We start from the raw sequence: 18,135 nt of genomic DNA on the forward strand, positions 1-18,135 counted from the left end.
GTTGGTCGCTGTGTCCGCGCTCCCGGGACTCCGCCAACTGGCGGGGCGGGGGCTCGAGGGGCTGGGAAACTGAGCGGTTAGAAAGGCACTGAGCTTTGGTGTGGGGACTTGTCTTATTTGGGTGTAATTGCCAACAGTAGTATGTGTCCTGCATTTATATAGTTCACAAATTTTCATAAACATTGTTCTCTCATTTAATCTCTGAAGTAGACGGGGCAGGAAATATTTTACTAACTTTACCGATGAGGAGACAGAGATCGTGATTAGAAGGTAGTGATACCAAGACTCGTGATTGTTTGCCTTGGCCTAGTGACTGATGGGCGAGGAATGCATTTCAAATATAGTAATGGAGCTACCCTCTGTGAATAAAGCAGGAAAGTTTGGGGTGTGGATCCAGAATTCAAACTAGTATTCTTTCTTTCTTTCTTTCTTTTTCTTTCTTTCTAGATTTTCTTTATTTGACAGAGAGAGAGACAGCGAGAGAGGGAACACAAGCAGGGGGAGTGGGAGAGGGAGAAGCAGGCTTCCGGCCGAGCAGGGAGCCCGATGTGGGGCTCGATCCCAGGACCCTGGGATCACGACCTGAGCTGAGGGCAGACGCTTAACGACTGAGCCCCCCAGGCGCCCCTCAAACTGGTATTCTCCTCATGAAAATTGTATGTGCTGAGGGTAAAGACAGGAACAGGATTGAATATTTATTGAGTAACTATCAGATGCTCAGGCATTTTCACATCATTCATATAATTCTCACAGCAAGTCGTAGCTGGAAAAGAGAAGTAACTTTCTCAAGGTTACTCTGTAAGTAGGACCAGGGTTTGGATGCCTGAGCCTACATTCTTTGCACTATACTAAGCTATCTTGCTGGGGCTTTCTCAAATTTCCTGCTCATCTTCCTGCATTCCTGCTCAAGTAGTGAGGAGACAAAGCAGGCTTCCTAGATCGATGCAGAGCTCTAAGGAAAGAAGAGCTGTCCTTGCCTAGATCTTTCCTAGAGCAAGAAAGGTTTCAAAGGGCTTCCTGCAGGTTGCAAGTGCAAAGATGATTACGAGGAAAATATAATCAGCTTACATTAATTAGAACTGGAAGGAACCTCTGGCATCATCTTCTAATCTGACTTCCCTCTTTCACCTGCTTTATCAAGTTCCTGAGAGGAAAGATGACTTGCTTAAGATCACACATCAGGGGCGCCTGGGTGGCTCAGTCGTTAAGCGTCTGCCTTCGGCTCAGGTCATTATCCCAGGGTCCTGGGATCGAGCCCCGCATTGGGCTCCCTGCTCCGCAGGAAGCCTGCTTCTCCCTCTCCCACTCCCCCTGCTTGTGTTCTCTCTCTCTTGCTATCTCTCTGTCAAATAAATAAATAAAATCTTTTAAAAAAATCACACATCAAATTAAGGTAGAGGGATGCCTGGCTAGCTCAGTCAGTGAAACAGGCAACTTTTGATCTCAGGGTTGTGAGTTTAAGCCCCACGTTCGGCGTAGACCTTACTTTAAGAAAAATTTTTGGGCCACCTGGGTGGTTCAGTCATTAAGCGTCTGCCTTCGGCTCAGGTCATGATCCCTGGGTCCTGGGATCGAGCCCCACATCGGACTCCGTGCTCAGCAGGAAGCCTGCTTCTCCCTTTCCCACTCCCCCGGCTTGTGTTCCCTCTCTCTCGCTGTCTTTCTCTCTGTCAAATAAATAAATAAAGTCTTAAAAAAAAAAAGAAAAATTTTTACAAAATACACACATAAAAAAATTAATATTAAAAAAACAAATTGGGGCGCCTGGGTGGCTCAGTTGGTTAAGCGACTGCCTTCGGCTCGGGTCATGATCCTGGAGTCCCGGGATCGAGTCCCGCATCGGGCTCCCTGCTCGGCAGGGAGTCTGCTTCTCCCTCTGACCCTCCTCCCTCTCATGCTCTCTGTCTCTCATTCTCTCTCTCTCAAATAAATAAATAAATAAATAATCTTAAAAAAAATAATAAAATAAAAAATAAAAAAACAAATTGGGGTGCCTGGGTGGCTCCGTCGGTTAAGCGTCCGACTCTTGATTTTGGCTCAGGTCATGGAATTGAGTTCTGAGTTGGGCTCTGCCCTCAGAGGGGAGACTGCTTCAGGATTCTCTCTCTCACTCTGCCCCTCTCTGCTCACTCTCTTTCTCTCAAATAAATAAAATCTTAAAAAAAAAAAAAATTAAGGTAGAGCTGGGACAAGTACCCGGGTGTCCTGTCTCCCAGTCCATGATTCCTTGTTAATGTTACTAATTATCAATAATTTTAAGGAGTGCCTGGGTGACACAGTCGGTTAAGCATCCAACTCTTGGTTTCGGTTTGGGTCATGATCTCCAGGTCTTGGGATCAAGCCCTGCGACAGGCTCTGTGTTCAGCATGGAGTTTGCCTGAGATTCTCTGTCCCTTTCCTTCTGCCCCTCCCATTCATGCTGTCTCTGTCTCTCTCTAAAATAAATAAATAAATCTTTAAAAAATAATAATCTTGAAAGCATAATTTACCACAAACTGCAGCTTGCACAATATTCTCTCAAATAATTTGGAGTTTCCTCTTTTTAAAAGTTTTGAAAATTTTAATTTATTTATTTGAGAGAGAGCGCGCACAAGCCTGGGGGAGGGGCAAAGGGAGAGGGAGAAGCAGGCTCCCCCCTGAGCAGGGAGCCGGATGTGAGGCTCTTGATGCCAGGACCCTGGGATCATGACCTGAGCTGAAGGCAGATGCCCAACTGACTGAGCCACCCAGGCGCCCCAGAGTTTCCTCTTAACAGTAATTTTTATCTTTAAATTAAGAGCTTGGAACAGCAATGATCATTTTTTTTCTTTAACGCAATAATAATTATTAAATGATGGTACAGTACTATCCCGTTTCACCTACATCCTGATCTTAGAGTCCTATCTGATTCCTTTCTCCTAGGCTCTCTCCCTCAAAAAGTCCTCACATTCCCTCTTTTCTTAGGGAAGTTTCTGGCCTCCATTTCCAGAGCCTTAGAGACATTACTCCTGCCTCTTCTTGAGACAATGAGGTCTTTTCGCCTTTGAAAAGACTAGGCTGAGCCCCCTTCTTTATTTCCTCTTTTATATCCTACCCTCCCATGAGGTTAGAAGATTCTGATAGCACAGGGAATGTGGGTCAAAAGGATCCAGGCTAAGGAAACAATGAGGGTCCTGAGTTGAAAATACTTCGGTGCAATCAAGGAACAGAAAAGAGAAGGGAGGCCAGCAGGGCTGGGGGGAGAGGAGTTGCAGAGTTCCAGGTGAGTTTGAGAGAACCCTGTTAGATGCCCTGAGGCATGGTAAGGATGGTAAGTTGGAGCCAGCTGAGAGCAGTTCTTCACTGGGCAGGGTTTGGGCCACCCCTGTGCTGGGTCCCACCAGTTCCCTGCACACTCTCAGAGAAGACGGAAGGCTGCACAAAAGTGCGCTCAGGCCACTGGTAGTCAAGAAGGGATGATTTTCAAGAAATGCCCTCTCTTCGCTATTTCCTTTTTCCAATTCTGCCTTGTCTTTTTCCTTTGTTGTGGGTGCCGGAGAGGGAAGTCAAGCAAGGAAGTCAGTCCTAAGAAGAGAATGTTTTCCCTCTGGCGCCAAGGTGCGCGGAAAGGGTCTTAGAGTCTTCCAAGAGATGGTTAAGAAGACGCTGCCCAAGACCGGGAAGAAAACCCCAGCGATGCAGAGCGGAAGACTTGGGAATGCGGGGTGGGCTCGGACTCCCGCCTCGCCCGCGGGCGTTCTAGCTTCCGGCCAGCCGGGCCAGTCCTACCGCCCCGAGGCGCCCCAGGCCCGCAGCCCCTGGGCCCGCCCCTCGAGGCCCCGCCCCCAACAGCCCGCTCGCCGGCGTCTGATTGCCCCCAGAGCACGGCACTCCTGGCAGGGCCCCGCCCTCCTGGCGCCGTCATTGGCCGGCGGCGGCGGGGAGGCGGGACGCGGCGGGGCGGGGTCCCGAGTCGCGGCGGAACCCGGCGGCTGCGGCGGAGGGGGACCCTGGCGAGGTGAGTGTGTGCCCGGGCCGCGTGGGCTGGGCGGCCTCGGCCCTCCGCGACCCCGCCGCCTGGGGCCCCTGGCGGTGGCCGTGAGCGCGCCGCTCTCCGCTTCCGGCGCGCGGCTGGTGAAACGGGAGCGGGGAGTGATCCGCCCCCAAACTCGCCCTGCCCAGGTGGCCCACGAAGCTCCCCGCGACACCTCTGCGCAGCCCGACCCCCTCTGCTCCGTCCCCTCCTTCCTGCGGGGGACCCGGCCTCTCCTCTCCCGGGAGGACCGAGCTTCAGGTGAAAGGGTAATGAGACGTCCACACCGCCCTGACGCCGGATCCCCCGCGCGGGGTCCCCGAATGAGCCATCTGAAGGGGCGCAGTCTGCGGGGGAAGGGGACCGTGCCCAGTCCGGGAGTGCATGAGTCACACTGGGCTGGGGAGGTCGGGGGGCGGCAGGGTGAGGGGGCTCCCGTCCGCTGACCAGCTCTCCCCTCTGCTTGGCCCGTTCTTCAAGTGACCATTGCCCCACCCGCGTTGTCTTAGGTCCGAAAGTCGTTGGAGCAGCTACAGCCACCATGGGGCCCTGGGCAGAGCCAGAGCTCCTGGTGTGGCGCCCGGAGGCGGTGGCCGCGGAGCCCCCGGGGCCCGTGGGTCTGGAGGTGAAAATGGGCGCCCTGGTGCTGCTGCTCTTGCTCACTCTTCTCTGCAGTCTGGTGCCCATCTGCGTGCTGCGCCGGCCTGGGGCCGGCCCCGAAGCCTCAGGTGAGCCTCTCCTGTTCCCTGCTGGGTTGGGGAGGGCTCTGGGGGCTGCGGAGGTTCCCCTAAAGACGGGAAGGCAAGAGTGACCGTTGCTTGGGTTGGGGCGGTGAGGCTTGAGGGGGTTCATTGCTCACTCCCGTCTGCGCTCCACTCCTGTCCAGCCTCCCGCCAAAAAGCCTTGAGCCTAGTAAGCTGCTTCGCAGGGGGTGTCTTTCTGGCCACCTGTCTCCTGGACCTACTGCCTGACTACCTGGCTGCCATAGATGAGGCCCTGGCAGCCCTGCACGTGACGGTGAGCCCTTGCCGCTGCATGTGACCCTGTGGGGGGGGTGTTCAGTCACACACCCGTGGGAGACGCGCTCCGTGACCGTGTGGCCGTGTGGAAGGCGCCTAGCATGGGACCCTATGAACTGTGACTTTTAGTGATGGGGCATAACTCTTCCTGGGGTGCTCCCCTTCGCCCCCAGTCCCTCTGACTGCCATGCACTCTTTGGGTCACTGAGGGGAGCCTCGTACAGGCATGTGACCCACTCTGTGAGTTTCTCAGTCCCAGCCTCCAAGAATCATCTTCACTCTCAGACCACTTTGCTGGCAGCAGAGGGCCCTCCAGGCCTGGGAAGGGTGGGAGGCCTGGAGTTGCTGACCTAAAGCGCCATAACCCAAGGAAGTAGGATGTGAAGAAGGTCAAGTACAAGGCGTAGGGAAGTGTCAGGGGAAAAGCTGAGCTGGTGTGTGGAGGTGCCAGGAGGGCACCCTGCGCTCTTCCTTGTCCTAAGGCTGGGGAAGTAACACAGGATGTACCTTCTGTGAGCGAGTGACCGGCCGCCCCGTGTGACTCTGTAAGTCTCAGTGGCCCCTGAGAGCTTGTGGCTCTGTGTGTGAGCATTTGGTGAGGTGGGCAACGTGTGATCGTGTGTGTGTGCGCGTGCGTGTGCGCGTGCGTGCGCGTGCCTACGTGTCTGCATCAGTCACTCAGCTGGGGGTGGTTTTGCACCCCCTTCACAGGAAGCATTTGGGAGTGTCTGGAGACCTTTTTGGTTGTCACAATTGGGAAAGGAAGGCTTTGTGCAGGCTAGGGATGCTGTTAAACATCCCACTGAGCATAGGACAGCCCTCCAAAATGAAGAATTATCCAACCCAAAGTGTTAATAGTGCTGAAGTTGAGAAACTGGTCTCTATGTAGTACTGTGAGCGACACTATCATCTCTGTGATTGTGTGTGTCTTTGTGTAACTGAGAGTAGCCCTGCATCTATGGGGGACCCTAAGTCTGTATAACTGGGAGTTCTCGAGACTCTGAATTTGACTCTTCCCCATTGCTGGCCTGTCTCCTGAATTTCTTGCTGCCCTGTCTGCCCACAGCTCCAGTTCCCCCTACAAGAGTTCATCTTGGCAATGGGCTTCTTCCTGGTCCTGGTGATGGAACAGATCACACTAGCTTACAAGGAGCAGTCAGGGCCACCACCTCGAGAGGAGACAAGAGCTCTGCTGGGAACAGCAAATGGTGGGCCACAGCACTGGCATGATGGGCCAGCGGTCCCACAGGCAGGCGGAGCCCCTGCAGCCCCCTCGGCCCTGCGTGCCTGCGTCCTGGTCTTCTCCCTGGCCCTGCACTCGGTGTTCGAGGGACTGGCGGTGGGGCTGCAGCGAGACCGGGCTCGGGCCCTGGAGCTCTGCCTGGCTTTGCTGCTCCACAAGGGTATTCTGGCAGTCAGCTTGTCCCTGCGGCTGCTGCAGAGCCGTCTGCGAGCGCAGGTGGTAGCTGGCTGTGGGATCCTCTTCTCATGCATGACACCTCTGGGCATTGGGTTGGGTGCAGCTCTGGCAGAGTCGGCTGGGCCACTGCACCAGCTGGCCCAGTCTGTGCTGGAGGGCATGGCAGCTGGCACCTTTCTCTATATTACCTTCCTGGAAATCTTGCCCCAGGAGCTGGCCACTTCTGAGCAGAGGATCCTCAAGGTCATCCTGCTCCTTGCAGGCTTTGCCCTGCTTACTGGCCTGCTCTTCATCCAAGTCTAGGGAGCTCCAGGTGCCCTTGACCTTCCTTTTCCACCCCAGCATATGAAAATAAGGAGTGGAGAAGGGAGGATTGAGGATCAAAGGGTTCTCTGGGAGATAGGGATGGAGTCTTTGGGATTATCTGACCAATGGGAGGGATGTGGTAGACAAGAGCCTGGCCCCGAGGGACAAGGGATAGTCCTATCACTAAAGACGTGATCAGTGATTCACAGTGGGGAAGACACTGAGTGTTAGAATCCAGGGTCACACTACATACAGGGACGAGCTGACGATGGCAAGGCTGGGAGCGGGCACCCTGCCGCTGCGGGACGGAGGTGTGAGAAGGCACAGCCCAGAGGCAGCAGTCCTGCTGGTTCTAGCCCACTTCAGCCCTCTGTCACTTGGGGTGGAGTGGACTCCTTCTTTTCTTAGCGCCTACTCTATCTATCTCCCGCTTCCCTTCTCCCAGGGGACTGGTGCCAAATGGCCTCTTCCTGCCAGTTTGGTACCTTCTTTGGCTTCTCTAGTCCTGCTCACTTCTCTATTTTTAAAGTGCCAAATAAATCCCTTCCCTCTTTGTCAAAAAGCACAGTGATGGCACTGAACCCTGCCCAACACCTCAGCGGAGGGGCCCTGCTCGCTCTTTTTTTGGAGGCAGCCATGTTTGCTGAGTTGAGGTTGGGGGAGGGTTGGCAGAGCTACGGCCCCCCACCACTACTGCACCCTGGGAATACTGAACATGGAAATGGTGCCCCATGCCCAGATGAGAAATACTGAGCTGCCAAAATTTTTTTTATACCAGAGGAGCCCAAGGGGAAAGCTCACCCCCAGCTATTTTTGGGGAGGGAGGGCTGTGGATAGAGCCATGTTCTCTAGAATCTATTTTACTAACTGACCTGTTTTGGGACTTGTTACCCAAATAAAAGATGTTTCTATACATTTGTGCAGTGTCTGATTCATTTGTCTTGGGCAAGGGGTGGGCACGTAGCCAGTCTGAGAGGGCCTGAGTCCCAGACGTTTATACCTGTTTTAATATCCCTACTCTCACTGCTTTCATTCAGGCTCCGTAGTCCCCTTCCTTGAAGACCCAAATTTTCCCTCTTTTGTTCCTTCCTTCTTCCCGCCCTGTCTCCACCCCTTCCCCTTCCTCCCCAATCCTTCCCTCTCCTGCATCCTGCTCCCCTTCACGGTCGGAGGCTCAAGACCAACTTAGAACTACTTTTCCCAGCTTGCCCCGCGCAGGGAGGAGCCGGGGGGAGGAGCCAGGCTCCCAGGCCCCGGGGCCACAGGGCTGCTGGGAAATGGAGTCCGCTTCCTGTCCGCGCTGCTCGCCTGGGGCCGCGCAGGGGTCACGTAAACAAACTACAGTTCCCGGCGGCCCTCGCGCGCGGCAGGTCCGGGCTAGGCTGGGGCCGGGTTCGCGGTGCTCGCCGAGGCGGCGGCGGCGGCTGCGGCTGGAAGCGCGGGCCGAGGCCCGCGGCGGGACCGTGGCTTGTCCGGGAGGGTGGCGGGGAGGGACGCACGGGGAAGATGGCGACGGCGGGCGCGAACGGGCCCGGCTCGGCCACGGCCGCAGCTTCCAATCCGCGCAAGTTTAGCGAGAAGATCGCGCTGCAGAAGCAGCGTCAGGCCGAAGAGACGGCGGCCTTCGAGGAGGTGATGATGGACATCGGCTCCACCCGGGTGAGGGGCCGCCGGGGGAGCGGGAGCCGAGGGCGCAGTCCCGGAGCGGGGCGCCGGGAGGCGGGGCGGGGGCGGGCGCCGCCGCGAGGGAGGCGGAGCGGGGCCGCCGCCGTCCGGGAGGCGCGGGTGGAGGGCCGAGGGGCAGGAAGACGGGCTTGCGGGGGAGGCCGGGACGCCGGGGAGCCGGGGGCTGGGGAGCCAGCGGGGGCCGCGTGGGGGCGGCGGCCGGCCGCGAGCCCGTGCATCCCTGACTGAGCCCCTGGGGACGCTCCTGCAGCATCCCCGAGCTTGGGCTGTGGCGGGGGGCATGGTCCGCTCGCCCCAGCCCGGCTGCTCCGAGTCGGTGTCTCCTCCAGTCGGGTCCCTCTGCCCTGCTGTGCCATTCGCGGCACTTCAGTACCTTCGGGAAAGGGCCCCTTGAGTGGTTTGCGCCGCAGCGCGGAGTCTAGTGGGGCAGGAAGTCCCCTCCTGCGTCCCTTCCCTTTGCTTCCTTTTTCAAATATTTCTTGCGGTTTCCTGACGTGAATGAAGGTAAGGTCCATTGCTCGCAGACTGTGCTTGATGTTTTGCCCTGGCCACCGCGGAGGGGAGGTAGGACTTTGAAGCTCCAAAGCGGGTAACCAGCTGGCTATAGGTTAGGTTTGCTGAGCTTTCTGGGAAGGTGGCTGCCGTGTGGGTCAGTTATAAGGTGCCTCTGAGGGTCTTCTGTGGCTGGGGATATTCATTCCTAAGCAGTTCCAGAAAGAAGACATCCCGGCACGGTTGCCTTTGAAGCCCCTCTGGCCTTCCTTTCTTGCTTTCCGGGGCTGAGTATCAGAGGGAGTGAGGGTGGGAGTCTGCCCAGCTGGTGTGCAGTCCTGATTTAGGGACACGTTATTCTCGAAACAGCAGGGGAGGCTCTTGCAGTGATCCCTCATGGCGGAGCGCTGAAGGGGCTCCGGGAGATGGTGGCACAGAAAGGCGTTTCTGATCTGACTGTGGTTGCCTCTGTGACCGCGACTCCCGTTGTACTTTTGTTTGTGTTTCCCCTGTTGGTTTTTCTTGTGTTTTTTTCCCTTTGGGTCTCTAGAGACCACGTGTCCTAGTTCGTGGGAGTCAGAACAGAGAGAGTTGGGGGAAGCATATCGTGTGTGTGTGCGCACACAACTCCCTCTGAATGCCATGAGGATCATGATCTGTTGACTGCTCCCCTTTAGGAGCTTTTGGTCATGGTGGGTGCGGAGGCAAGAAGGTGGGCAAGAGGCTCAGCCTGACGCCCTGTCCTCTGTCTGGACCGTGCCTCCAGCAGAGGCAGGGTGGGATTTTAGGGTTCGTGTGTACAAACAGAAAGGCTGTGAGAACCTCAGAGCTGAGGCCTCTGTCTTTTTAGCGCCTTGGTTTGTCCGAACACCCCTTCTGCCCACCTTGCCCCTGCAGGTTGCCTCGCTGCCGCACATAAATATCTCGTGGGCATACAAGGCCGGGGCTCAGGGACCCAAGAATCTAAAGCTGGAGATAAGAGACCTGGGGCTTAGCTTAGCTGAGAGGGCTCTTTTGAGGCAGCTACAGCCATGGGGGCCTAGAGTACTGAGGGGCTAGGGTTAGCACATCTACTAATAGCAATCTTGAGCAGCCCAAAGGTTTACATAGTGTCTGCTAAACTCAGTGGGCTGATGTCTTGGAACAGAAAGTCAATTCTGACGTTGGCCTCTGCACAAGAGTGCATGACCCCCAGGAGTTCATCAGCTGCCCTACGTCCATTTTTTGGCAGGTTGCAGTGGTTGAGCCTCAGAAGTAGGTGTTCAGCTCTCACGGAAGGACTTAAGATCTGTAGACAGACTGACGCCGTGCCAGACTGAGGGTTGTGGTGTCTCACTGCCGTGCCAGATACATCTCCCCAAAGTGGGGGTCAGGCCAGGCTGAACGGGGTTATCGCTCCCTCTCTCAGCACCGTTCTCAAGGCTTCCCTGTCCATTCAGGGGCTTTAGAACTAGGTAGAAGAAGACTGCTTCTTGGCTTCAGCGCTGTTTTTCCAGCTGGGAGAGCCATCATTTCCTAGGTGTTCTAGTTTGGGTGGGGCAGGCTCTGTGAGCTTTCCTGAGGCAGGCCAAGTGGCAGAAGCCTGTGCCCTCCAGAGTGGAAAGGAAAGAGGTTGGCGATAATGGCTCTGTGGCATCCACCTGTGGCCTTCCCCTCATGTTCCAATTAGTCCTGGACACATCTGGAAGGGAAAGCGAGGTGCCTAATAGGCACCCTTCCCAGGAGCTAACCCATGTGACTAGCTTGGGGGCTCCTGGCAACCCCTCCGGGACTCTGTTTAGACTGATGCCAACTGGGACAGGCCCCGAGCAGAGTGTCAGGCCCTGCGTGGCAGGGCGACGCCAGCCATTCGTGGGGTGGCTGAGGTGGCCTGCGGACCAGCTGGGGCCGAGCTTCGCACCCGGCCTGCCCCCCACTGCCTTTCCTGGCGGCGCTCCTAAGTGCACCAGCAGTAGGGTGTGCCCTGGAGACAGATGGCAAGAGTGGCCAGAGGAACAGGAACAGTCGTCAGAACCTTCCCTGACATTCCCGTTTGTCCTCCCCATCTCAGTTACAGGCCCAAAAGTTGCGACTGGCCTACACGAGGAGCTCCCATTATGGCGGTTCTCTGCCCAACGTTAACCAGATCAGCTGTGGCCTGGCTGAGTTCCAGGTGAGTGGACTGCAGTCACAGGGGCCCGGGCGACCTGCGACGTCCCCAGTTGACCCCCCTGTCTCTTTTGGCAGGGCCCCCTCCACTCGCCTCTGGACTCATCTCGGGGCACGCGGCACCACGGGCTGGTGGAACGGGTGCAGCGAGACCCCCGCAGGATGGTGTCCCCGCTCCGCCGTTACCCCCGCCACATATCCTTCCCGGAGGCTGGGGGGCCCGGGGGCCACGGGGCTCCTCGGGAGGGCGCGGGAGGAAGGGGCTCTGTGTGCGGGTCGGGCCCTCCGTTACCGGCCTCCCAGAAAAGCCGCCGTTTGGCCCGCGTGTCGGCGCCGGCTCCTTCGACGGGGAGACACGGCTCCTGCTGAAGGGCGTTTGGTTCCCTCTTCACGTTTTTCCTCCCCTTTCTGTTGGTAGCTTTCGGTCTCAGAGACTCTCCTAGGCCTGTTTCTCACGTCCTGTCCAGTTATTCTCCCTCGTTTTTCCAACTCTACTGGGCCTGGTTCTCTTTTTCTCTTCCATTCTCTGGCCCTGTCGTTGCCCCTCGTGGAAGAGGAGGAAGGTACTTGCTTCTTGAAACAATTCATCCACCTCCTCCAGTGTTCTCCTCTTATCTGGTCTCTGTCCCCTCTGTGCCCTCCTCCCTTTCTCCTTAACTGGTGCTGGTGCTGCTCACGTCGACAGCTCTCCCTATAGTCCTGCCTACTTGTCTCCTCCCCCGGAGTCCGGCTGGCGGAGGTCAGTGTCTAGGGCAGACCGGGTCTCCTGTCCACTCTCTGACGTGTCTCTGGAGGGAGCTCGGGTTGGGGCTAGGCTTGCTGGGCCAGGCTTTGAAGAGTGTCTCCTCCATAATGTAGGGCTGGGAGGGGTGGGGGCAGGTGCGGTAGGTGGGTCAGAGTCCAGTCTTGGCCCTGTTGACACGGGCAGCCGGGCCTCCCAGTCCAGCCAGTGCAGGACCAATGGTAACGGTGGCTGACTGGGGTGTGCGTGTCCGGGGAGGGAGGGTGGCTGGCTCTCCACAGGAGTGGGTGCCAGACGCAGTGTTCTGGCCCCAGATTTCTGACCCTCCGCGGTCTGTGTCATCCTCAGTGCACACAGTCGCTGGGCTCCGGGATGCCCATTCAGCTTATCCCGGCAGAGACAAGTTGAGTTTCCAGATCTCTTAGCTTGACTGTGGGAGGGGGGTCCGGGGTCACAGGGAGCAGAAGAACCAGAAAGGAGGCACGGCCCTGGGTGCTCAGCCCTGTCCATCTCCGCCTCGGCGGCCGGCGCTCTCCAGCCCTGTGCTGGCTTTCCTGTCTGTTGCTAGCCTTCCTCCTCCTGACCTTGTGTTTCCACCCCAGGACGATGCCCTGGGGCAATTTCCCTGCAGAGAAGGGACAGTTGTTTCGACTGCCATCTGCACTGAACAGGTGATGGCCCTGGCCTTCTCTGCACCACATCTCTTATCTGCTGTTTCCGGGCCCTGCTCCCTTGCCCCACCCTGTCCCAGCCCAGCTAGCGTTGTCCCCTGCTGAGCAGGGCATGGGGACCAGGAACACTGCCACAGGTACCAGCTCATCTCTGCCCCCCCGACCCCCACAGGACAAGTTCTGATTCTGCCCTTCACACCAGTGTGATGAACCCCAGCCCCCAGGACACTTATCCAGGCCCTGCCCCTCCCAGCATCCTGCCCAGCCGCCGTGGAGGTAAATGGCCTGGCCCTGGGCGGGGAATGACCTGACGAGCTTTTGTTTGAAGTCCGTAGAGAAGTCCGGACTGTAGCCAACTCTCCCGCATCCTTTGTAGGTTTTCTGGATGGTGAAGTGGACTCCAAAGGTATGTGTTCCTCGCCGTTTGTGGCCACTGATGCCCACGGATTTCTGGCCTGGTGTTGGGGGCTTTGTGCAGGGCCCGGGAGCGGGACTGCCTCCCTCTCACCTCTGCTTCCTCTCCTGCCCCACTGGCTCCTTCTCCAACCCTCTCATCGCCAGTCTTTCTTTTTCAAGTCCCTGCTGTTGAGGAGAACTTGCTAGATGACAAGCATTTGCTGAAGCCATGGGATGCTAAGAAGGTCGGTGTGGCCCACTACCCCCCTTCTTTCTGTGGGGTAGGTCTTCCTCGGTCCTCGCTGAGCACTGGCCTCCTTTCTCACAGTCTTCCTTCTCTCCTCAGCTGTCCTCATCCTCCTCTCGACCTCGGTCCTGTGAAGTCCCTGGAATTAAGTAGGTGCCTCGATTAGGTTGGCTGAGGGGCTGAGGGGAAACGTGGGAGGCCAGCCTCCGTCCCCCTCCCCGACCACTGCCGCCATCTCCGCTTCTCTCCCTCTCCTCCCGCAGCATCTTCCCGTCTCCTGACCAGCCTGCCAGTGTGCCCGTCCTCCCACCTGCCATGAACACAGGCGGCTCCCTACCTGACCTCACCAACCTGCACTTTCCCCCGCCACTGCCCACTCCCCTGGACCCTGAGGAGACAGCCTACCCCAGCCTGAGTGGGGGCAACAGTACCTCCAATCTGACCCACACCATGACCCACCTCGGCATCAGTGGGGGCCTGGGCCTGGGCCCGGGCTCGGGCTATGATGCGCCAGGTGAGTGGCTGTCCTGGCTGGAGGGGTGACGGGGTGGGGGGCTCGGGCCCCCGGGAGCCTCCTGTGACTGCCCACACCAGTCCTGCCCGGGGTTCCCTCACGGCAGATGGGGCTTTTCCTGGAGAGGTGATGGAGGGCAGCCCCCAGGTGGGCCGTGCCAACCTCACTGTCAGGGACAGAGCAGGGAGGACGTTGTGTTGCCACCTTCATAGTCTGGTCGCTGCTCCCCATCCTGGGCAGAAAGGGGTCCAGCTCCCATCAGTAACCTGGGCATCTCTGCTTTTTGTCTGTGCAGGACTTCACTCCCCTCTCAGCCATCCATCCCTGCAGTCCTCCCTGAGCAACCCCAACCTCCAGGCCTCCCTGAGCAGCCCCCAGCCCCCGCTCCAGGGCTCCCACAGCCACCCCTCCCTGCCTGCGTCCTCCCTGGCCCGCCACGCACTGCCCACCGCCTCCCTGGGCCACCCCTCGCTCAGTGCCCCGGCCCTCTCCTCCTCCACGTCTTCCTCCTCCGCTTCATCTCCCGTGCTGGGCGCCCCCCCTTACCCAGCTTCTACCCCCGGAACCTCCCCCCGCCACCGCCGTGTGCCCCTCAGCCCCCTGAGTTTGCCCGCGGGCCCAGCTGACGCCAGAAGGTCCCAACAGCAGCTGCCCAAACAGTTTTCGCCAACAATGTCACCCACCTTGTCCTCCATCACTCAGGTACGCGTGGCTGCCTTCGTCTGTGTCTGTCTCCCTTCCCCCTCTCTCTCCCTGCCACACACTCCCTCCCACTTCCTTTCTCCAGACACCCCCTCCTCACTTCTGTGCTCCTTGTCTCGGCCATCCCCTTTCATTCCTCTGTCCCTCCTGCCTGAAGAGCACAAAGCCTGGGGGAGCCGCTTCCCGGTTCACATCCCAGCCCCGCCTCTTCCTAGCGGTCTCCTTGGACAGGTGCCCTGCTGGCTGTGAGCCTCGCATCCTCACCTGTAACACAAGGGTGCTGTTGTAAGGATCACAGGAACCGCGTACGGGACGTGCTTAGGCCGTGCCCACCCAGGTGCATGCCCCACAAATGGTAGCCTTTTCTCCCCATGCTTCTTTCCTCGTCTGTCTGTCTCTCATGCCTTCATCTTGTCCCATCCCCTCTCCCATCGCTGTCCTCCTTCCACGGATTTCATAGAGTCAGGGGCTCTCAGACATGGAGCCTCATCTCTTCGTGTTACAGATGAGGATTCTACCCAGAGGGAAAGTGCTTTCCAAGCTTACTCAGCAAGTTAGGAAGAGTTGGGAGCAGCCTGAGAACCTAGCTGAGGGCTCCTTCCTCAGGGCTGAAATGCGCGCCTCTCTCTGCCCTCTTCCTCTTCTCCACTGCTCTTCCCTGGAATGTGTGTTCCATGTTCCTGGAGGAAAGACTAAGGCCAGGCCAGCGAGGGCTCTGCTCCCTCCCTCCTTCCCGCTCTCCCTGCCTCCGGCAGCCCACCGTGCTGGCCCTGGCCCTGGCCTTGGCCTGTGGGGTGTGCGGCAGCCTCCCGGGGCAGGCGCGGTTTCCTCGGGCCCTGACGCCGGCCTCACTCGCTCGCTCGCTCGCTTTCGTTCTGATACGCGCTTGAGTGACGGCCCCCGGCCCCGGGGCGCCCCATGGAACACTGTCACGTCTGTGTTGAGGACGGTTGCAGCTTCACAGGGTGGGAAACCCTAAGAGTTTCCCCCTGGGGCTCTACCGAGGGTTAAGCTGCTCCCTTTTTCCTTGCTTCTCTTCAGGGTGTCCCCCTGGATACCAGCAAACTGTCCACGGACCAGCGGCTGCCTCCGTACCCATATGGCCCCCCAGGTTTGGTTCTGCCCAGCCAGCCGCCCACCCCAAAGCCTCTACAGCAGCCGGGGCTGTCCTCTCAGGCCTGTTCTATGCAGCCGTCAGGTGGGCAGCCCCCGGGCCGGCCACCGCACTATGGGACACTGTACCCACCCGGCTCCAGTGGGCACGGGCAGCAATCTTACCACCGGCCCATGAGCGACTTCGGCCTGGGGAACGTGAGTACCCAGGTCTAGGAGCAGGGGAGGGCTGGGGATGGGTCGGGGGGCCTGTGTCGTATCCCTGGTGCACTCTGAATGGGGAGACCTGGGGTGGCGGGGGAGAGCTCCTTCCCCCCAGATAACGGAGCGCTGCCAACCTGAGGCTTCTCTCTTCCTGCATTTGACCCCAATCCTGCCCCCGTCCCCCAGCTGTCTCCGCACAGCGTGCTCTCTGATGCCCGCTGCTCTGACTTGTTCTCTTCCTGGCGTGCACACGCTCTGTCCCAGCAGGTACGGCGCCCACACCTACTCCGGGCCCCGTGCTTGCTGCTCTGCTCTGCTTGCTGCCTTCTCCCTGTCTCTGCTCCTGTTCCTGGAGTGGCGGGAGGGTGCTTTGCTGGGCAGAGGGGACGTATTTGCAGGGCAGGCAGGAGCCAATGGGACACCCTTCTCTGAAGTGCACTTCCTTAGGCTCTGTCTGTGTCCGTAGCTGGAGCAGTTCAGCATGGAGAGCCCATCAACCAGCCTGGCGCTGGATCCCCCTGGCTTTTCTGAAGGGCCTGGATTTTTAGGGGGTGAGGGGCCAGTGAGTAGCCTCCAGGACCCCCATGCCCTCAACCACCAGAACGTGACCCACTGTTCCCGCCATGCTGCAGGGCCCAACATCATTCTCCCAGGTGAGCAGTGTGGGTGGTGATGGGGCATGGAAGGAGGGGGTGATACATTCGCTGGTGCATCAGGGGATCCAGGGGTCCTCGAAGAGTTTACAGGGCATGGGTCTTCAGCCATCTCTTCTGCCCCCACAGGAGAGTCCTCCCCAGGTTTCTCTAAGGAGATTGCGGCGGCCCTGGCCGGAGTTCCTGGCTTTGAGGTGTCAGCAGCTGGGCTGGGGCTGGGGCTCGGGCTGGAGGAGGACCTGCGCATGGAGCCACTGGGCCTGGAAGGGCTCCACATGCTGAGCGACCCCTGTGCCCTGCTGCCCGATCCTGCTGTGGAGGACTCATTCCGCAGTGACCGGCTGCAGTGAGGGGCCTCATCGGCACCCCTCTTCGTGGCCCTGCCCCATCACTGTTCCTTTCCTCCCTTCCCCCTGGCCAGTAGAGACTCCACTCTGCCCCCAGATCCTCTTTCTAACATGAACGAGGGATCCCAGGAATGAGAAAAAGCAAGGGGTTTGTCCAGGTGGCCCCTGAATTCTGCACAAGGGGTGGGCCTGGGGGAGCTCAAGGGAGGACCTAAAGCACTTGTAACTTTGAAGCGTCTGTCTGGAGGTCAGAGCCTGTTGGAAGGCAGGGGTGGAGGGGAGCCCCGGAGGCAGGGCTTGCCCGGATGCCTAGGGTGGGCAGTGCCAACCCTCCTCACCACTCTTCCCCTTGCAATGGAGGAGAGCGCCAGAGTGGATATTATTTTTTATTAAATATATTATATGTTAATAAAAAAATCGTATCAAACACTTGGTGTGGTTTTTCTCTTGGGGATGCACTTGGAAATTTAGAGGATCCTTGGGGCCAGGCCCTTTCGTCTGATACGCTTTTTTCATCTTTTCATCACTGTTGCGGTTTGTGGAGGGGCCCCAGCCTCAGAATTTGTACCCAGCATTGAACATGGGCGTCCAGGCTGGATGTAGGCTCCCAGGGCAGCACACATGCCCTCCTGTGCCCTCCCACCTGTCCAGGCCCTGGCTGTGACTCAAGGGTGAGGAGGCGACTGATGGCTGAGATCACAGTCTGATGTTTCCCCAGGGGCAGCTGGCCCCAAGGATCCTCTAGCTGAGGGAGACTCCCCAGGAGGATTTTATACCAACTATGGATGCCAGGCAGGGTTGGCTCCCTCTTCCTTATGGACCTTTTAAGCCCAGAGAACCTAGAAGACAAGTGGTACTTGGCCAGGCTCTGACCTCATGCTCCCAGGTCTGTGCCCTGCTTCCTCACTGTGCGTCCATTCCCACCTCCCTCCCTGCTCTGTTCCTCTGTCCCTTTGTGCTGTCCTGCTCGCAGAGTCCCCAAGGGGCTTCCTCTTTCTGACTCAGGCTGCCAGCCCTCTGGCCATGTGAGCTTCTGCCCTCTGCTCTTCTCTGTACCCGGCAGAGGAGCGGCGTCTGTCCCTATACCGCCCCCCCCCCCCCCCCCGCACACACACACACCGCTCCACTACTTTTGCACACCCCGCAGAGCTGGCCTCTCCTCTTCCTCTTTCCAAAGACCTTGTCTTTTTCAGAAAAGGGAACTGAGAGCTTGTGGCCCCGGCCCGCGGGGAATGCTGTGTGCCCTAAACCTGGAAGTAGGGGCGTCGCTGGGTCGGCGCAGCCTGGGCCTCCAAGGCGCGCGGCCAGGCACCCGGGCCACATGTGACCAGGCCCCGGGGCGGGACGGGCGCCCGCCGCCTGCGTGCAGGGGGCCCTCCCGGCCGCCAGGGGTCGCGCTGCAGGCGCCGGGCGGGCGCGGCGGGGTCACGGCCGGGGTGGGGGTGTGGGGGGGCCACGGAGAAAGCGGGGCGCGCGGACGAGCC

The 18,135-nt window shown here is 58.5% G+C and overlaps 2 protein-coding genes across 13 annotated transcripts; both read left to right on the top strand.

The window, feature by feature from the left end:
- The first annotated feature begins 1,351 nt into the window (after positions 1–1,351).
- SLC39A1 (solute carrier family 39 member 1) lies at positions 1,352–7,651 on the top strand. 3 transcript variants are annotated; one of them, XM_036086810.2, is made up of 5 exons: positions 3,844–3,976; positions 4,141–4,260; positions 4,501–4,719; positions 4,878–5,008; positions 6,077–7,651. In XM_036086810.2, the coding sequence occupies exons 3-5, from the start codon at positions 4,533–4,535 to the stop codon at positions 6,731–6,733; spliced, it is 975 nt and encodes a 324-aa protein (XP_035942703.1). In that variant the 5' UTR covers positions 3,844–3,976; positions 4,141–4,260; positions 4,501–4,532; the 3' UTR covers positions 6,734–7,651. The 3 variants fall into 3 exon arrangements, with proteins under 3 accessions (XP_035942701.2, XP_035942703.1, XP_035942704.1); XM_036086811.2 differs by having other exon boundaries at positions 3,850–3,976; positions 4,141–4,252; XM_036086808.2 differs by lacking the exon at positions 4,141–4,260 and having other exon boundaries at positions 1,352–3,976.
- Positions 7,652–8,103: 452 nt separating this feature from the next.
- CRTC2 (CREB regulated transcription coactivator 2) lies at positions 8,104–17,078 on the top strand. Of its 10 annotated transcripts, none has more exons than XR_013450051.1 (15): positions 8,104–8,395; positions 10,965–11,066; positions 11,141–11,254; positions 11,737–11,801; positions 12,407–12,475; positions 12,648–12,751; positions 12,852–12,881; positions 13,037–13,116; positions 13,218–13,267; positions 13,382–13,632; positions 13,928–14,334; positions 14,550–14,671; positions 15,376–15,645; positions 15,838–15,918; positions 16,118–16,172. XR_013450051.1 is itself a non-coding variant. In XM_078078626.1 (15 exons), the coding sequence occupies exons 1-15, from the start codon at positions 8,243–8,245 to the stop codon at positions 16,652–16,654; spliced, it is 2,184 nt and encodes a 727-aa protein (XP_077934752.1). In that variant the 5' UTR covers positions 8,106–8,242; the 3' UTR covers positions 16,655–17,078. The 10 variants fall into 10 exon arrangements, 9 of the variants coding, with proteins under 9 accessions (XP_077934754.1, XP_077934758.1, XP_077934752.1 ...); XM_078078626.1 differs by lacking the exon at positions 14,550–14,671 and adding an exon at positions 16,434–17,078 and having other exon boundaries at positions 8,106–8,395; positions 16,118–16,304; XM_078078627.1 differs by lacking the exon at positions 14,550–14,671 and adding an exon at positions 16,434–17,078 and having other exon boundaries at positions 8,106–8,395; positions 13,052–13,116; positions 16,118–16,304.
- Positions 17,079–18,135: the final 1,057 nt, after the last annotated feature.

Source organism: Halichoerus grypus, chromosome 7 (assembly GCF_964656455.1).
Source record: "Halichoerus grypus chromosome 7, mHalGry1.hap1.1, whole genome shotgun sequence".
In the NCBI taxonomy this organism is placed as follows: Eukaryota; Metazoa; Chordata; class Mammalia; order Carnivora; family Phocidae; genus Halichoerus; species Halichoerus grypus.

Excerpts from the sequence above, each read along its gene's own strand:
- SLC39A1 (XM_036086808.2), top strand. The coding sequence starts at position 3,610 with ATGGTTAAGAAGACGCTGCCCAAGACCGGGAAGAAAACCCCAGCGATG. Across the intron at positions 3,977-4,500 it reads CGGAGGGGGACCCTGGCGAG|GTCCGAAAGTCGTTGGAGCA; the intron begins GTGAGTGTGTGC and ends GCGTTGTCTTAG. Across the intron at positions 5,009-6,076 it reads TGGCAGCCCTGCACGTGACG|CTCCAGTTCCCCCTACAAGA; the intron begins GTGAGCCCTTGC and ends GTCTGCCCACAG.
- CRTC2 (XM_078078626.1), top strand. The coding sequence starts at position 8,243 with ATGGCGACGGCGGGCGCGAACGGGCCCGGCTCGGCCACGGCCGCAGCT. Across the intron at positions 12,882-13,036 it reads TGGTGAAGTGGACTCCAAAG|TCTTTCTTTTTCAAGTCCCT; the intron begins GTATGTGTTCCT and ends TCTCATCGCCAG. Across the intron at positions 13,268-13,381 it reads TGTGAAGTCCCTGGAATTAA|CATCTTCCCGTCTCCTGACC; the intron begins GTAGGTGCCTCG and ends CTCCTCCCGCAG.